This window comes from Microcaecilia unicolor, chromosome 8 (genome assembly GCF_901765095.1).
Source record: "Microcaecilia unicolor chromosome 8, aMicUni1.1, whole genome shotgun sequence".
NCBI classification, from domain to species: domain Eukaryota; kingdom Metazoa; phylum Chordata; class Amphibia; order Gymnophiona; family Siphonopidae; genus Microcaecilia; species Microcaecilia unicolor.
The window spans coordinates 186,179,669-186,199,111 of record NC_044038.1 but is presented as its reverse complement, the minus strand read 5'-3'; the positions used below and the strand labels follow the sequence as shown (position 1 = coordinate 186,199,111).

The window sequence follows — 19,443 nt, the reverse complement described above, 5'->3', positions numbered from 1 at the left end:
GCAGTGGTAGAGAAGAGGTTCGAGACATTGGAGGATAGGGTAGTAGACGTCTCCATACCTCCTGCCGCCAGATCTCTGTAAAAGCTGTCTGCCCTCACCAGCTCTCCAATCTCCGCATGCAAGACTCTTCACGCCCGCGCACTTTGCTCACTCGAGTTCACGTCTCCCCCGCCACATGCAGTTGCAGTCCATTTCTCTCCTTGCCGTTCCCCACTGCCGTTTTCACCGAAGCAGCGTCTCCCAGCCACTCATCACCACTGCCATGATCACTCCGTTCTCCGTGAGTGAGTACCTTCAATCCCCGCAAATGCTTTAGCAAACATAGGGTTGGAGGGACTCGAGAGACGCGTCTTCCTAGCCCAGCGCCATCTTGGATTCCTCTGTACCGAATATTCTTATTAGATTCGGCCCCAAATACATTATTCGTATTTGGCCGAATAGTGATTCTGGGGCTCTACTGTGCTAAATCCTACTGAAATAAACACTTGATCTCTGATTTCACCTTGCTTGTTTTATTTATGTTAAAGCTCGGTGTCCATTATTTGTATTCAGCCTTTTGTTATTCGTATTCAGCCAAATACTACTACTACTATTTAACATTTCTAAAGTGCTACCAGGGTTACGCAGCGCTGTACAATCTAACAAAGAAGGGACAGTCCCTGCTCAAAGGAGCTTACAATCTAAAGGACAAAAAAGTGCAGTCAATCAAATTGGGGGCAGTCTAGATTTCCTGGATAGAGGTACAATGGTTAGGTGCCGAAAGCGACATTGAAGAGGTGGGCTTTGAGCAAGGATTTGAAGATGGGCAGGGAGGGGGCTTGTATGGGCTCAGGAGTTTATTCCAAGCATAGGATGAGGCGAGGCAGAAAGGGCGGAGCCTGGAGTTGGCGGTGGTGGAGAAGGGTACTGAGAGGAGGGATTTGTCCTGTGAGCGGAGGTTACGGGTAGGAGCGTAAGGGGAGATGAGGGTAGAGAGGTAATGAGGGGCTGCAGATTGAGTGCATTTGTAGGTTAGTAGGAGAAGCTTGAACTGTATGCGATACCAGATCGGAAGCCAGTGAAGTGACTTGAGGAGAGGGGTGATATGAGCATATCGGTCTAGGCGGAAGAAAAGACGGGCAGCAGAGTTCTGAACTGATTGAAGGGGGGGGATAGATGGTTAAGTGGGAGACCAGTGAGGAGTAGGTTGCAGTAGTCAAGGCGAGAGGTGATGAGAGAGTGGATGAGAGTTCGGGTGGTGTGCTCGGAGAGGAAGGGGCGAATTTTGCTGATGTTATAGAGAAAGAAGCGACAGGTCTTGGCTGTCTGCTGGATATGGACAGAGAAGGAGAGGGAGGAGTACTATATACGGCACATCTCTAGTTGTGGATATCCTGAAAATAGAACAGGTTTGGGAATTGCTGCCCTAGTAGCTCTGCTTGATGCTAGACAACACTCTAGCCATTTAGATTGGGAGCTCAGGCCCAGATTGGGGGGGGGGGGGGGTGGAGATTGAAAAGGGAGGAAGAGAGCAGGGAGTGGAGTGGCCTAGTGGTTAGGGTAGTGGACTTTGGTCCTGGGGAACTAAGGAACTGAGTTCAATTCCCACTTCAGGCACAGGCAGCTCCTTGTGACTCTGGGCAAGTCACTTAACCCTCCATTGCCCCTTGTAAGCCGCATTGAGCCTGCCATGAGTGGGAAAGCGTGGGGTACAAATGTAACAAAACAAAAAAAAGATGGGGAGGGGAAGCAACCCTTCCCTCCAAATAAGCCCAAGGAGCAAAATTAAAAAAAGAAAAACACACTGAGAAAAATACCCTGTTGCTTTCTAACTTTAACAGACCTGTTATTCTAGGATTCCCCCCTCCCCCCAGCATTCGTAAAATATTACTGTACCCATTTTAAGGTTAAATGGTTTTTAGTCAGGATCAAAGGAACTATACAGCATACAGTTGAACAAGAATAACAAGCAGAACAGCAGTTTTACATAATAATGGGAAACCTATGAGAGAACAATAAAACACTATTCAGTGTAAAACGTTAGAAACTTGCAATCCTAATTTTGTATACATCCTGTTGTCACCCAACCCCATACCCCTTATCCTTTGAGAAGACAACTAACATGTCCTGTTGTCTGGACTCTTATGACTCCAGGTTATCCATTAAGGTAAACATATGAAGAATTTACTGTAGCCATTTTAAAAAGTCTTATTGCTGTTTCTATCTTTTTTTTGTAGTCTGGAGAAAAGAAGAAGGATGATGAAAGTGTGGACAGCCTGGGTATGCAACGATTTGGCTTGCTTGTTTCAGAACCAATCGGCACAGCTACTTGTATAGAGTCAGCAGGATACTGCTTTACCTGCAGTTGGTGGGTTGGTTTGGGGTAGGAGGTGGGGATTATTACAAATATGTATGGAAAAAATTATGCCTGAACTGTGTGGGCACGGGGGCAGTATGTAAAGAAGAAGGGGACGGATGTGAATAGGGAGACACCAGGTGAACTCTTTTTAGTCCATGATAGTTCCTGAAGGTACATGGCGAGTTGCTGCAGTGTCCAGTCCAGGAACAGAGGGGGGGGGGGGTGCCTATCAATTTGAAAAACAAATATCCCTGGATAGTTTTAGTTGAAGACATAGTTGGAACCAGTACAAGAATCCTAAAGTGGTGTTAGAAACGACAGAGTTAAGCACAATTGCCGCCTCAATTACTGGTGAAGACCCACAAGCAGGTTGCTGACGCACTTGCCTCAGTGCAGGTATAAATGCTGATGGGGAAATTTGTAAAAACCTGTGTATTCTCTATCAATATTTTGGACTGCCCAGAACATGCCCCCTTAAATTCTGTGCACCCTGCAGCTTCTCTACTTGTAAATAGGCATTTAACCCTTTAGTGTCCAATGTTCCCATCAATATGTTTCCATATATCTTATTACGGGAACATTGGACACTAAAGGGTTTAAACCATCAAGCGCTACTCTTTACATGTGGAGAAGCAGTGAAAGCCACTTGTACTGACCTCCTTAGTCTCTTGTTTTATATGAAAACTGTTTTCCTGCAGGTCCTCTGGAGAAGGGACAGGTAAAGAATGAGGCCCTGAGGGAGCTGAGGGTGGAACTAAGCAAAAAACACGGAGCCCAAGAGCTGGATGGATTTGGTCTTTATCTGTAAGTGCGTTCAATTGCTCTTTTTTTTTTTTTCAGGGACTCTGTAGGTGTAGAATAAAAAGTTGCACTGGTTTTAGAGGGAGCACTGGAAGCAGCGGTTAAAAATGGTTGGACTTGTTTTTAACCCCTCCATCCATTTCAGATATGGCGTGGTGTTGCGGAAGCTGGACCTGGTTAAAGAAGCCATTGATGTGTTTGTGGAGGCAACTCATGCCTTGCCGTTACACTGGGGAGCCTGGCTGGAGCTGTGTAACCTTATAACGGACAAAGAGATGGTAAAGTTTGTTAGTTGGGTCCTTCCATGTTGCGGGGATGTAGTATATCTGGGGACTTTGATTGTATGTGGTGGAAATGTACATGAGACTCTCTCACCACAGGTATTCTTCTCCCATCCCGGTACTATTTGTGCTTGGAAAGGAGGGGTGTATACAAATTCCAGAATACATACGCAAATTAATTCATCATAGTTTTACTAGCTGTAAAATGCCTCCGGGCTAACATGGAAAAAACCCCAGCTATTAATAAAATGTCAGAAATTTTGATGCAAGAATTGACATGAATTAAAAGAGAAGACATCCAAATTTCAACTTGTATGGTCACCTTATAATAATTACTTGGGAAAGCAAACTTTAAAAAAGAGGTCTTGGTGGGGTTCTCTCCTTGTTGGTCCCTAGGAGCCTTCCCTTGTTTCTCTTGGGGTTTAGTCTTGTATTTGAAAAAAAAAGGGGGAGGGGGGGGGGGGGGTCCTGTCTTAATGCCATATTTTTTTCTGCTGGAAAACTAACCCCACAAGGGAAGGCTCGTGGGCACCCACAGGGAGAGAACCTCCACTAAGGCCTCAGCACCCAACTGGGACTGCTCAGGCTTACCTCTTCCATCATCTTCTGGAGACTGAAAACAGACTGGTTCTAAGAGGTACTGTACAGGTATCTTATAGGCTTGCATAAACTTGGTGTTCTCAGTCTCCATCTGCTGGTGGGAGTGCATAGCCCATCCATCTGTGCTGGCCTGAAGGGACTTAAAGGAAAGAAAATTAGCAGGTAAGGCCTAATTTCTCCATAATCTTGTATTATCCTGCCAGTCTTATATTCTGAGGCTAGGTTATACTTGATTGAAAATCCCTTTCCTTAGCATCCCTCCGGACCGGCCCAGGATTGGACTGATGGGTTGTGCTCACCTTCCAGCAGGTTGGAGACTGAGAAAAAACTCTGACTCTAGCGAGCCAATAGGAGCCCTGGTCACGTGACCCTAGCCTCAGTATTTTCTCAGTCTCCCAGCAGGTAGGAAGTGAGCCCATTAGTCTCTCTTGGTTGGTCTATAACTTTTTCTGTTTAATCTTTATTCTGTTTTCTCTTTATTCTGTGCCAGGGGAATTCTTTAGAGGCTTGTTAGGTATTTAGCAATGTTACATTTCAGCCTCTGGGGTGTTACACTCGGGTGTCCTGAGTCCCTCCCCCTTTTCCTCCCCATCTCCCTTTGAAAAAAATAAATAAATAAATAAATAAAATAAAGAAAGAAAAAAAAAAAGGAAAGGGCTACCCTTGTTGCTAGAAGGGGGTATTGCCTTTGGGAGAGGCAGCCAGTATTAAATAAATAAATAAATAAATACAAAGAGAGATAAGAGAAGCAGTGCTTTCCCCAGTGACCTAACGAGCAGGCAGCTCTGTTTAGTTCTCTGTGAGTGCTTTCTTGTAGCTGATCAGCTGTTCTGTATGTCATTCAACGGCAGAATTAAGCCTCTCATCTCTGTCAATATATAGTAGATTTTTATTCTTTTTGTTACCTGTAGTTGTATGAGCGGGGCTTTAGTTAAAAAAAAAAAAAAAAAAGGTGCGAACGGCTGACGCGCATGCACGCGTTTTGTTCCGATATTGCTGAAAAGCTCCAGAGCTCTGCTGCCTATCGGCGTCGTGGACTTAACGCTGCCAGCTCTTCTACATTTGGCTCTTGTTTTTTTCGATGTGGCTTCGGGGCCTGTGCTTCTTCCAGTTCACAAGTCTGTTTCGCCAGCTGTTAGGTCTTCGCAGGCGCGCTCTCGGGGGCAGCGAAAGTGGCGCGAATGGCGGCCATTTTCAATCACCCTCCGTTTTTTTTCAGTCGGGTGATCTCTCTGCTGTAGACAAGGCTGCAAGTCCAGACGAACCTGATTCATGAGCTCTGGTACACACCGGAGTCACTCAGGCAGGGGGATTTTCCCCTGTGTTTGTCCTCCAGATGTACCAGGCCTTCCTGTTATCACAGATAGAAATCCATTTTTTCCATTCGGGCTTCATAGATTTGTTATCTGGCCGTTTATGCAATGTGGATCTCTAAATACCCATTTTCAGACGTCCAACCTAAGCGCCATAGTAGCTCCAAACATGTCTATTCACCTATACTTAGGGCATAGGTTAAGGCATCTTTGTGCTTGCTTAAAGAATTGTTAAACAAAATATTACTTTTTCCATCAAGCCATATACTTTGCATGGCTTTACATTCAGCAGTTTTTCTACAAGAAATGGTTTCTTTTTTGCAGGAAAGCCCTGCGTAAATTGACATGGCTCTTTAAACCTATCATGCTATATGTTTTTTTACACTAGTCACATAATTTTAAAGCACCACTGGGACAAAGCTGGTACAAGAATGTTTTTTCTGTTGGAACTTCACAGGCCCATGCCCACCAAAGTAGTAAAGAGAGTCATTTTAGAATAATGGAGATCTGTACATGTACACTAGTCTAAGGCTAAAAAAAAAAATAATAATAATAAAAATAAAAAATTTTTGGACAATTTTTCTATCCTGTGTGTCAATCTTCTAATTTTTCCTATAAACTTAAAGATACGGTACAACTTGGTCAAGGAAGGAGGGGGGAGTTTATTGTTTTCTTTTCAATGCATCTTAACAAAAGCTCACATCTCCCATTCTCCTCCTCCATCCCCCCTCCCCCCCCAGTTTATTATTTTACTGGACATTCCCACAGGGAAGCTTTAGGAACAGAAGGGAGAGTAGCACTGCTACTTCCAACAGCTATTTACAACATCTTAACGGTAATACTAGTCTACTCTTTTTACATGTTCATAGTTCTTTGAATACAAAGAAAATACAGAAATTGCTTTTCATAAACCGCTCGGTGCAAACCAATTGAACACAGCTTTTGGGCAATTCACTGACTGTACACAATGCTTCATTTGTTGGCACATTTCCAACTTTACTTCAAGCTTAAGCCATCTTTTGTTCCCCTCCCCTCATCAGAATGTCAAGCTACTCATAATTCTGTTTATTCAAACAGCAAAAGTATCCTTGGATCTGGTATAGGCAGTTGAGGGAAATTCTGTACCAATTTTCAGATCAAAATACTCAAAGGGATTTTGTTACGCAGTATAACTGCAACTTAATGTTGTCTATGCAACCAGGCTTCTAGATCTATGAAAATTAAAAGCAGTTTTCTTGTACAATTCTGCACATCTCTTCAACTCCGCATGCTGACCGACAAAAAAAAAAAAAGTACTCTGGTACAAGACATTCTAGTCAGCTGCATTATATTTTAGCCTACTTATTTCCAGGCAAGAATGATCCACGAAACTAGTAAACCTGTAGCATTTATAAGTGTTCTATTTAAAATGCCCTATGCCTCCACAAATTTGAGGCATTCTAAAAATGTTACTTCTACTATATTAAGTGTGAGCATTGTGGATCATCATACATTTGGTTTCACTGACCTTGCTACTGCAAGTACAACTTTTCAGGGCAATGCGCACAGCGCAAGAAGGTTAATGAGATGTAGGTGCTATGAGAACATTAAGAGGAGTGTGCCCATCTCTTATGGAACCCTCACATTTAACCAATTTTGAAGCCAATTTTCCACACAGATGTGCAGGTTAAAGCTTTAGAACTTGTTAAATCTCAGCTATAAAAATTTCATATTTGAAATCTTGTAAACAAATAGCAATTCATATGAAAACTACAATTCAGGCCTGGATTTTTAGCAAGGTTTTTAGTTGGCAACTCATTATTTCTCTATTACGTGGGATAAATGTAAGAGGTACCCAGTGGCTTGGTGGCCTGGGAAGAGCACTAGGGGAAGGGGGTTCACTAAATTGGGCCCCAGCATAACTCTGGTTGGACTGACAATTTAACAGTGAATGGCACCCAGTGGCTTGGTGGCCTGGGAAGAGCACTAGGAGAAGGGGGTTCACTAAATTGGGCCCCAGCATAATTCTGATTAGACTGCCAATTTAACAGTGGATATAACCTTGTTACAAGACAATATCAATTTGGTTTGGGGAAGGGACAAGTATTCTTTCCCCCATTTTGCATGGTCTGCCATGCAACTGCAGATTGACTATATCCATGTCCTCTTTCTTTCTTCAAGTGCATCTTCTTTACTGGCGTAGTATTCTGCTCTTTTGCCTTTCTGCCGGTTATAAAGCTGGTGGTTCTTGACAACGCCTCGGCAGTAGCCTATATCAATTGGCAGAGGGTAACAAGGTGCCATCTCTGCTGGCAAGAGGCGGAGAGTTTCCTGGTATGGGCAGAAGCTCATCTCACTGCCATATCAGCCTCGCATGTAGCAGGAGTTGATAATATTCAAGCGGACTTTCCCAGTTGTCGCACGCTCGATCCAGGCGAATGGGCTCTCAGCAATCGAGCGTTTTAGTTGCTAGTACGTCATTGGGGCACTCCAGTTTTCCATCTGTTCACTTACAGACTCAACTCAAAGTTCCTCCATTTTATCATTTGCCGAAGAGAGGCAACAGCGGAAGGGATAGACGTCCTCTTGCGGCGGGGGTCCTTCGAATTTCTTTACGCGCTTCCTCCATAGCCTCTATTAGGTGGTCGTCTTCAGAAGATAGAGGAACATGGGAAGCCAGTAATTCTGGTGCTCCCAGATTAGCCTTGACGCTCTTGATACGCGAATCTGCAGCGGCTGAAGATGATGTCTTCTCTTCGGCTTCCGCTATACAAGTCCTTGCTGATTTAAGGGCCGGCTTTCCCCGGCTCGATTTTGTCTTACGACTTGATTCTTGAACGAGCCCATTTAGCTAACAGGGTTTTTTTTATTTCCACCATGCTTCGGTCTCATCGTCGCTCCACCTCTCTCAGCTATTTTCGCACCTGGAGAATTTTTGAGACTTGGTGTGCAGATACTGGGATTGCTCCTTTTCGAGTTTCCGTGGCTCAGATGTTTTTCTGCAGCGAGGATTTGATGAAGGACTGTCTCTTTCTTCACTTAAAATGCAGACGGCAGCTCTGTCCGGTTTCAGAGGTCGGATTCGGGGTAAGTCGGTGGCTAGTCTTCCCGAGGTCGCCCGTTTCTTAAAAGGAGTTAGCCTTCGGCCACCGGTCAGATCGATCTTTCCATGTTGGGACCTTAATCTGGTGTTTTTGGCTTTCACGGGGCCTCCGTTTGAACCATTGCAAACTTGTTTTCTGAAGGACTTAACTCTAAAGACAGTGTTTTTTTGGTGGCTATTGCATCCGCTAGGAGAGTTTAGGAGTTGCAAGTTTTTTCCTGCAGGTCTCCATTTCTACAGTTTTCTAAAGAGCGCGTAGTCCTTCGTCCGGTTCCTTCTTTTTTGCCTAAGGTTCTCTCTCGGTTTCATCTGTCCCAGTCGGTTTTCTTCCTGTTCTGGGATTGGTCTCGGGTATTTTGTTATTTTTTTTTGTCACATTTGTACCCCGCGCTTTCCCACTCATGGCAGGCTCTATGCGGCAGGCAATGGAGGGTTAAGTGACTTGCCCAGAGTCACAATGAGCTGCCTGTGCCGGGAATCAAACTCAGTTCCCCAGGACCAAAGTCCACCACCCTAACCACTAGGCCACTCCACGAGCAGAAGAAATTGCGTACTTTGGATGGTAAGAGAGTGCTTAAACGATATCTCGCAGTCACTGAGGTTTTTCACCGCTCGGATTGTCTTTTGCTTTTTGCTGGTCACCATAAGAGTTTGTCAGCTTCTAAGCCTACGTTATCTAGGTGGATTAAAGAGATGATAGCTTCAGCCTACCTCTTGGCAGGCGTCCCGGAGGCTATTAATGCTCATTCTACTAGAGCGCAGGCAGTGTCGTACGCGGAGTATTCCTTGGTGCCTCCTGCAGAGATTTGTAAGACAGCGACTTGGTCCTCTCTCCATTCTTTTTCTACACATTACAGACTTGATGTTCATTGTTGGCAGGAGGCGGTCTTTGCATCGCGGGTACTCACTGCGGGCTTGCTGGGGTCCCACCTGTAGAACTACTGCTTTGTTACGTCCCATCAGTCCAATCCTGGGCCGGTCCGGAGGGATTAAAGGAAAGCAAATTAGCAGGTAAGGTCTAATTTCTCCTTCCTTAGCATCCCTCCGGACCGGCCCAGGCCCCTCCCTGTTCCAGTTTTCTGTCTAGGTTTGCATGTTCTATTTATTTGTTTGCAGAGCTGTTTTTTGCTAGTTAGTTAGACAAATATAAAAAAAAAAAAAATCATCTTCTGTTATGGCCATACCACTGCTCTGGTAAGGGTATGTGGTGAGCCATTACAGTGAGGCCATACTGCTGCTCTGGTAAGGGTACGTGGTGAGCCATTACAGAGAGGCCATACCGCTGCTCTGGTAAGGGTACGTGGTGAGCCATTACAGTGAGGCCATACCGCTGCTCTGGTGAGGGTACGTGGTGAGCCATTACAGTGAGGCCATACCGCTGCTTTGGTGAGGGTAGTCGTTGAGCCATTTCAGTTAGGCCATACCGATACTCTCGTAAGGGTTTTCGGTGAGCCGTTAAGATAAGGCCATACCGCTGCTCTGGTAAGGGTACGTGGTGAGCCATTAAGATAAGGCCATACCGCTGCTCTGGTGAGAGTTGTCGGTGAGCCTTTATTAGAGCACGTTTTCAATAGTGCTCCCTGGTTGCTGGAATTCCTTGGGGAACAGAATGTCTTCTTCTTCTTCTTCTTCTTGCTGCTTTGTTATTCAAATACTGAGGCTAGGGTCACGTGACCAGGGCTCCAATTGGCTCGCTAGAGTCAGAGTTTTTTCTCAGTCTCCAACCTGCTGGAAGGCGAGCACAACCCATCAGTCCAATCCTGGGCTGGTCCGGAGGGATTAAAGGAAAGCAAATTAGCAGGTAAGGTCTAATTTCTCCTTTTTAATGTTTTGTTTTATTTGTTTTTTTAAATTACCTGAGACTATTCTTTGGGAATATAAAAGAGTTGGGATGGTGAGGTGAAATTTTAATATTTGTATTAAAAATGTTCCAGTTGTAACTTAAAAGACTTAATTGTATCTAAGAGATAGATTTGTCAATTAATATTTCAATGAGAAGTTGTTAATGTGAAAATCATCAGGATAATGAAGTGGAATTATTCCAGCTCTGAGTTTCTGGGAGAGATCAAGCTCCAGCTGTAGAAGTACAAGTAATTACAGAATGACCGTCAGCAAGGAGTAGGCGGGACTGCTAGTGGGGATGACTTTCTGTAGAAACTGGAGGGTGGGGTTCATCTTAATAATGGACAATGTAATACTTTTTTGTTTTTGTTTTTTCTCTTCATCTGTAGCTTAAGTCCTTGGCCTTGCCTGATACTTGGATGAAAGAGTTCTTTCTGGCTCACATTTACACAGAACTGCAGATGATAGAGGAGGCCTTGCACAAGTACCAAAGCCTGATCGATGCTGGATTTTCCAAAAGCAGCTACATTATCTCCCAGATTGCAGTTGCTTACCACAACATCCGAGGTGAGGAGGAAGAATTCCTATCATGGATCTAAAAATTCCTTAACTGCCAGTCAGTACTAAATCTGTATTCTTTCTGTTGTCTTCTTAGATATTGATAAAGCGCTTTCTATCTTCAATGAGTTAAGAAAACAAGATCCCTACAGAATTGAAAACATGGACACCTTTTCCAATCTTCTCTATGTCAGGGTAAACCATCTTCCCCCTCAAAGCTACCTGATCAATATTAAGAGAAGGCGCACTTCTTTTAATTTGTTAGTTTATATCTTATATGTTAATAAAATGTTTTTAATGTTTATACTAACTGACAGACTAAGCGGAGTCCCATCTGGTTGCTTATAGTTTTCACTATTCTCTCCTTTTAAAAGGCTGAATGATTACTTTCTGACAGAACAAGCAGAGTTTTGAGAGGTGTAATTATTCTTATTGGTCACCATCAAGAACAAAACACAATATCCATGCTTATAAAACATACATACCAAAAGATTAAAAAAAAAAGTCAATGCTTTCACTTTCCTTCCTCCCCCTCCTCCACAGGCAGTCTTTAAAATACACTACTGTACATTTTTTTTCTCTTACCATTTTGAAGATGTGTGCATACAGCTTTGAAGATATCTGCACCAGTGTGCAGAGTTGGCTATTAGTCATTGTCTTGGATTTGCTTTTTTGTTATTTTTCCAGTCAATAATGTAAGTTCTCTTTTTTTGTCTAGAGTATGAAGCCTGAACTGAGCTACTTGGCTCATAATCTTTGTGAAATTGATAAATATCGTGTGGAAACGTGCTGTGTGATTGGTGAGAGGCAAATTTACTATTTACAGTTCAGGCCTGAGTCTGGGGAAGGTTGTATAAAGATTTGTAAGATAGTGATAAACTAGATTTATGTAGAGTCTTTCATACAGATACTAACTGCAAACTGTTCAACTATTAAGTGGAGGATATATTGCCCTCACTTCCCCAGGTGAACACCACCATACATCTCTTAACTGGTTGGACTAATGCCAACGCACTTCTCCAGTCTACCCCAGTGGCACATCCAGACAGCCGATTTAGGGTGGACTGGAGACCAAAGTGGGTGGCCCCAAAACTTCATTTCTGGCCCCCCTGCCCCCCCCCCCCCCCAAGTAAATGAAATACCTGTGCTGGTGTGGATTCCCAAGCCCTGCCATCCGAAGACTGCTTCCCTACCTAAAGAGCTTACATCTTGGACGGCTGCCGGCACTGTCCCTGAGCTGCTGCTGCTGGCCTCCATGCATGCTCAGTTTCACACATGCGTGTGTAAACTGGGGAGGCCTGGGTGGGGCTGCATTGGGTTACTATTGGCGACCACAGGAGAATTTCTTTTCTCTCTACTGTTCTTTGCTGACCCCAGTTTCTTTTTCTCCCTGTTTTAGATATGAACTATGTAAATCGCTTTGATTGTTCTCTATGTGAATGACGGTATAGCAAAAGTCCGGATAAATAATTACATATGCTATGGTACAGGGGTTTTAAAGCTCTAGAGGCTAACAAATGCTACTTAATATATCAACACAGGAAATGTGGATAAACTAAGAAAACATAAAAACAAATATTGTGATACAAAAATAAGTGAACTTGAGGGAGGCACTTGAAGTGCAATCATTAAGTTCAATGGAAAAGAACTGACGGGCAGACTCACGTGACTGCAATGATGTGGGGTGTCCTGCTTATGCTTCCAGCATGTCAGAAAGCTCTAGAAATTTTAAAGGTGCCACTTCAACCTGGGCTCCATCCGATGACATTACTTATCCCTGAGGACAACGTACCTTGCTTGTTCTTTGCCATTTGACAAACCTTTGTCAAATTTCTCCTACTTAAATGACTTTTTCAATAAACTTGCTATGTAGAAGTTATTCCTAATGGTTCTGTTAGCACATTCATTTTCCCTCTGGAGAGTTTTTTTTTAATTCTTTATCACATGTGCTGAAGGAAAGTGATATAGCAATGTTATGTAACATATCTCCACCTGTCTTTTGTCTTATATGAGGGTTAAATGAAGTTATGCCTCCACCTCCATAACTTTTGTTTACATAAATATATTGTAATTGAAAATAATGCTGGAAACTTGCTCTTTTATTACATTTATTTACTTTTCTACATAGTCTTCACCATTTGCCACACATATCTGCCAATGATGGACAAGTTTTTGAAAGCCATTCCGAAAGAACTGCACATCTTGCCTCTTCAGCCAGTTGCTCACAGCCCTTTCCTCCTCTTCATTTGAGGCAAAAAGATGCCCCCGAAGGTATTCCTTCAATTTTGGAAAAAGATGGAAATCGCATGGCACTGAACCTGGGTATATGGTGGATGGGATAAGTCTGTGAGCGAAAATCAAAACAGTGCATTCTTGCAATCCAAATATTCCATCAATTTTTAATTTTTTTTTTACTTCGGGAGGAAAAGACCTCAGAGACCTCTAGGATTCATTTGTCAAATTTTCTGCTTTCCACCTAGGGGTCCTATTCTCAATCATTGGTCTTAAAAACTCTCTCAATTTTTATTAATTTTTCAACCTCAAAAAAATCACTTCTATGAAGTTTAAAGTGGAGACAAATTAGTTATGAACAATTGAAGTTTGATATATGCATTACTTATCTTTATACCCCTGGAACTTGACTTGTTACTGGTTTAGTTTTGTACAGTGAATCCATTTAGGGTTTGAAATAGTCCTCTTGTTGTGGAAAAGATGTTTACAGGAGATTTTGAATTCATAAAAATTGAGGAGTTTTTAAGACTGATGATTGAGAATTGGACCCATTGGTGGATTGGAGAAAATTTGATAAATGCATGCTAGAGATCTCTGAGGTCCTTTTCTCCCAAAGTAAAAATTGGTTAAAAAATTTGATGAAGAATTGATGGCATAATTAGATTGTAAGAGTGCATTGTTTTGATTTTCTCTGATATCTGGTATTATTGGTGTTTAGACATTTATTTACCAGTCTATTATTGCTTTGATATATCAGCATAAGACTGAGACCCATCTTTGCAATTGTCTCTGAGGTTTTTGATGTTTTCTGAGGTCTAGTGTTGTCATGTTGCAACAGTTTCCTTCTTGTGCTTCCAAGCTCGTCATTCTTTGAAAGTTTTCAGATTCATAGTGTAATGCTTTGAGTGATCCTCCTCCAATTGGCCTTTGAGTTCATCAACCTTTCTCATATGAAACTTGTCTGTTTTTGTCACGGGTCACCCAGGTCATTTTTGATCACAAAAACCAGCCCTTCTCGGTCCACAATCTTACATTTTTTTTGGCTTGGTGAAGAACAATCCTCGCATCAGCATGGTCACTATAAACAACCTGCATGCAGCAGTGAATTTAAGTTGGAGGAACTCCTTCAACAATCCTGTCACAGCACATTGCTTAAATCACTGCATGCTTCTGTTTCAGAACCAATAATAAAACAGCCTCTTCATACAGACACTTCTTGCCAGCTGAGATGAAGAAAGATTTCAAAGAGCAAGTGAGCATGTGCAGCATATCAGTGCTGCCATCTATTGATGAATTATGGAGGTGGAGGCATTACTTTTGTTGTTTCCTTTCCCAACCCTTCCCAAGGATGTACTTGTCAGGCTTTATTATCCCCTGTCACTCATTAGACTGATGTTTAGCAGAAGGTTTCTCCTTCAGACTACTGTAAGAACTGCAGCAGGCTTTTTCTTCGTGATATACCTCATATAGGGCCCCTTTTATAAAGGTTCAGGAGGACTAACGCTTGCCCAATTGGCACTACCTCCAGAGTAGCGCATGCACCAAATCCCACGGTAGAAAATAATTTTCTATTTCCTCCACGACCCTCCAGACCGGTCAAGACGCGTGGGTTATGTCCTCCTACCAGCAGAGGGAGACTGAGAAACACAGAGCTTTTGAATACTATATATATAACCTGTGCAGTACATCCACTAGCCAGTATTTTCTCAGTCTCAGCAGAGGTAGATGGAGCTTCTGCTTATTTGCTGAAGGGTCGCGTGGTCCCTAAGGAGTTTTCGGCTCATTCTACCAGGGGAGTGGCGACCTCTTGGGCGGAGAGTAATATGATTCCTCCGTTAGATATTTGTCGAGCGGCGGTTTGGTCGTCATTGCATTCCTTTGTTAAACACTATAGGATTGATGTGCATGCCAAGGAAGAGGCAGGTTTTGGGGCTGCAGTGTTGACCTCTGGACTTCATGGATCCCGCCCTTAGGATCTTTACTGCTTTGGTACGTCCCATGCGTCTTGACCGGTCTGGAGGGTCGTGGAGGAAGGTGAAATTAGATCTTACCTGCTAATTTTCTTTCCTCTAGACCCTCCAGACCGGTCAAGGCCCACCCGTCTGTACTTCAGGCCAGGAGGTCTGTTTGGTCTGTTTTGTCGGTTGTTCTCTATTGGCAGCTGTTGAGTGTGGTTTCTATGGTTTCAGACTCTGGTTTTACCAGTTTTGTTGGTATGGGTCTGGTCAGGTGTGACTGTGTTTGATAGTCCACCTGTGGAAGCACACACGATAAAAGGGACACAGTGAAAGAAATGAAGAGAGTGTCCAGTTGGCAGTAACCACGTACAGGGTTTGTTCGTTGTAGTTGGTGTTTTTGTTTTCTCTGCTTTGTAAGGGTTATACTGGCTAGTGGATGTACTGCACAGGTTATATATACAGTATTCAAAAGCTCAGTGTTTCTCAGTCTCCCTCTGCTGGTAGGAGGACATAACCCACGCATCTTGACCGGTCTGGAGGGTCTAGAGGAAAGAAAATTAGCAGGTAAGATCTCATTTCACCTTACTGCGGGGGCGTTTCTGGCAGTAACCGGCAATGCGCCCACATTGGTGTGCACTGCATGGTTACCACATGGGTAGCACTTTTTACCACGGCTTTGTAAAACAACCCCATACTGAGCAAGTTAAAGTTGAAGAATAATTGAATGATGTGCTGCTAGGTAAACCTTACTTTAATGCCATACAGTTCATCTTTCTGTCTTCACTTCTGCATGATTTTGGTAGATTCTTGATATACAACCTTTCTGTGGTTCAACCAAAGCAGTTTACGTATAACATACAGGCACTTTCTCTAATCTTTGTCTCCCTCCCTCATCTTAGGGAATTATTACAGTTTACGCTCTCAGCATGAGAAAGCTGCTCTGTATTTCCAGAGAGCACTCAAGTTGAACCCTCGCTACCTTGGGGCTTGGACACTCATGGGGCACGAATACATGGAAATGAAGAATACCTCTGCAGCGATCCAGGCATATAGGTAAATGTTGGGGGTGTTGAAGGAGATATGTCCTGTTCAAATCTGAGCATCATGTTGAGCATTGAGGGAAGATTTATTTGAACACTTGAGAACTTGACCTTTAATACCAGACAAACGTGGGTATTTTTGTTGTTGTTTTGTTTTTTAGACATGCTATCGAGGTGAACAAGAGAGATTATAGGGCTTGGTATGGACTAGGACAAACATATGAGATCCTCAAAATGCCCTTTTACTGCCTTTATTACTACAGGCGAGCTCATCAGCTCAGGTAATTTCCACAAACTTGCCTCAAAGGAGACGGATTGTGCATCTACTGCCTGTGTTAAAAGAAGGCTGTCATGTTGGTGCTGACTCTTGTATCTTCTCAGTTATGTAATGCTTTCAGGGACTTCTACCATATAACTCATTGTAAGCTTGCTAGTTCATTCTTAGAACATTTCTTTTCTCAGGCTACACTTGCATTCTTGATATTTGCACTTCATCATTTGACCTGTGTGAGTATTCTGGGGCCTAAGGTTCTTTCCTTTATTTTAATAAAGCTGTTCTTCCTAAGCGACCCTCCAGACCGGTCAAGACACTTGGGTTATGCATGCCTACCAGCAGAGGGAGACTGAGAACACTAAAACTTAAACCAGTATAAGCTAGCAGCCAACCCCCAAGCAGCCAGTAAATCTCAGTCTCCAGCAGAGGGTAGACATGCAGCCTGAGCAGTCAGTCTGGTCTGGTAGGATTAGATTTTCTTAACTAATACCCTGTACTTGGAATTATTTTTGGTTGAGTGCTTCAAGAAAAGCAGGTCCAGTGGGATTCACTTTTCTCTGTGGAATTTAGCCGGTGTGTGGCTTATTCCCCAGCTGGCCTTTGGTTAGGCAGCCATGTGCCTCGGCTCCTGTTGTGACAGGAACCTTGAGAGCCATAACTTCTGGCAGTTTGTATTATTCCCCTGCTGGCCTTTGGTTAGGCAGCCATGTGCCTCGGCTCCTGTTGTGACAGGAACCTTGAGAGCCATAACTTCTGGCAGTTTGTAGCTTTGAAATCCTCTTTCTGAACTTTCTGCCTGTTGCCTCGGCTCCTTCTATGGCAGGAACCTTGAGTGCTTAGTCCCCGTCAGCTCTTAGCAACTGGGCTTTTGTTGTGAGTGTAAAAGAAAAAGAAACAGTGTTTGGCTGCTTGGCAGTGCTTGACTGTGTTGTTTGGGAAGCTGACAGAGAGGCCTGGGGATTTTGAGCAACTTTGAGAGAGCTGGGACGTTAGGGTGTACCGCTTTAAATTTGCGATGTCGGCGGGAAAGCCGTTGCGCTGCCGTTTTTGTGCGCGAAGGGGGATAAACGCGCCAGGAGCTCAATGCAGGTTCTGTGGGGAGCCTAAACAGCCTGATTCTTCGCCTCTGGTACTAGCTGCGGGAAGGGTTCAGGTAGCGGTAAAGGTTTGCCCGTCTCTGACTTGTCCTCTGGGCCCGTAGCGGCGGTTCTGATTTTGGCAGGAACCGCCGCCATCTTGGATTCGGGAGCCACGGGGGTGGCTGCTCGCCTACTGTTGGAAGGTCCGGGACAGAGTGCTTCCAGGCCTCCGGAAGGTGCGGGGGCCATGGGGTTTCCTCCGGATTTTATTTGGGCCATGTTTCAGGCCTGGCATTCAGGCCCTAATCAGTTAGAGCCTCTGAAGGGAGCTGGGCCTCTGGTTGCTAAGCGACAGCATTTAGATTGGTCTGAAGAGCCAGATTTGTTTTCCTTGCCTCACTCAGACAACGAGGGTAGTCTGCTGGGGGATGAGTTCCTAGGGGACAAGGTTTCTGAGGAGGAGGGGCCTTTGCCAGGTGAAGACCCCTCGGTGGTGCGTTTTCCCTAGAGATGAGCTTCCTGAGCTGATTGAGCAGGTAGTGTCCACGCTTAGGTTTGATTCGCCTGAGCCGGTGGTAGCGGACGCTAGGCAGCTTGACCCTTTAGTTAAGGGAATTCGGCGGGCAGCGTGTACTTTTTCCATGAATTTGGATCTCAGAGATATGATCGTCCAGGAGTGCTCCTCCCCAGATTCTCCTTGTAGGGTGAGCAGAGCTATGGCGAGACTGTACCCTATTCCGCAAGGGGATAAGGACTCCTTTAAGTCGCCGACAGTGGTTGCGCTGGTGACCGCGGTTACCAAGGCTACGGCTGTTCCGGTTGATGGGGGGGCTGCTCTCAGAGATCCGCAGGATAGGAGATTAGAGTCTTTCATTCGGCGCAATTTTGATCTCTCGGCATTGTCACTTCAGGCCGCTCTGTGCGGGGGCCTAGTAGCCAGGGCGTGTTTCCGTTGGGCTGAAAGTCTTTTGGATGGCCCGGCCTTAGATGGAGCTTCCTTGGTGCAAGAGCTAGCCAAGTTAGAGATGGGCTCTTCCTTTTTGGCAGATTCTAGTTATGATCTGCTGAGAGCTTCTGCTAAGAATATGGCATTGGCGGTTGGAGCTCGTCGGGCTCTTTGGCTTCGTGGTTGGACGGCGGATGCGGCGTCTAAGTCCAAGTTATGTTCTCTCCCCTTCAAGGGGACCTTGCTGTTTGGAGAAGAGTTGGATAAGTTGGTTCGTGGTCTTGGTGAGGCCAAAATGCCATGCTTGCCGGAGTTGCACCTCAAAGCAGGGGGTCAAGGTATGGCAGGGCGTGCACGTTTCAAAGATACTCGGAGCTATAGGCTGGGTAGGTTTAGTGTTGCACCTAGAGGTCGATTTTTTTCAGCGTACTCAGCCCTTTCGCGGAGGTCGGCGAGGAGGCCGAGACGCGGCGGGGGGAGGTCTGTCCTCCGGGCGTGCTTCACAATGAAGGTGTGTGGGTCCAGCCTCTGGTAAGGGTAGGGGCTCGTTTGAGTCAATTCTATCAGAGGTGGACCCATATCACGTCAGATCAGTGGGTACTCGAGGTGGTGCGAGACGGGTACGCTCTAGAATTCGAGACTTTCCTTCCAGATTTTTTCCTCACCTCTCCGTGCCGCTCTCGGGTCAAGGCCAGGGCGATTCGGCAGACGCTTTGTCGGTTGATAGATCTGGAGGCGGTCGTTCCCGTGCCGGTTTCAGAAAGGGTGACAGGTTGTTTTTCGATTTATTTTGTGGTCCCCAAAAAGGAAGGTTCCTCTCGGCCTATTCTAGATCTCAAAAGGGTCAATGAGGCTTTGGAAGTTCCCTCCTTTCGCATGGAAACGTTGCGCTCGGTCATAGTAGCGGTGCAGAAGGGGGAGTTTCTCATGTCTTTGGATCTGTCAGAAGCCTATCTTCATATTCCCATTCGGGCGGTGCATCATCGGTTTCTCCGTTTTGCGGTTCTGGGACAGCATTTTCTTTTTTTTTTTTCTTCTTTTTTTTAAATATTTTTATTAAGTGGAAAAATCTCAAATTACATACAAGAATTGCCAACTT

The 19,443-nt window shown here is 44.5% G+C and overlaps 1 protein-coding gene across 2 annotated transcripts in view; it reads left to right on the top strand.

Moving 5' to 3' along the window:
• Positions 1-19,443, top strand: part of CDC23 (cell division cycle 23) — a 106,862-nt gene that overhangs the window by 21,268 nt on the left and 66,151 nt on the right. For both annotated transcript variants that reach the window (XM_030212852.1, XM_030212853.1), the window contains exons 4-11: positions 2,217-2,259; positions 3,037-3,142; positions 3,285-3,417; positions 10,647-10,824; positions 10,913-11,010; positions 11,534-11,615; positions 15,905-16,058; positions 16,207-16,326. In XM_030212852.1, coding sequence (XP_030068712.1) covers positions 2,217-2,259; positions 3,037-3,142; positions 3,285-3,417; positions 10,647-10,824; positions 10,913-11,010; positions 11,534-11,615; positions 15,905-16,058; positions 16,207-16,326 — 914 coding nt within the window. The remainder of the gene's footprint in view (positions 1-2,216; positions 2,260-3,036; positions 3,143-3,284; positions 3,418-10,646; positions 10,825-10,912; positions 11,011-11,533; positions 11,616-15,904; positions 16,059-16,206; positions 16,327-19,443) is intronic.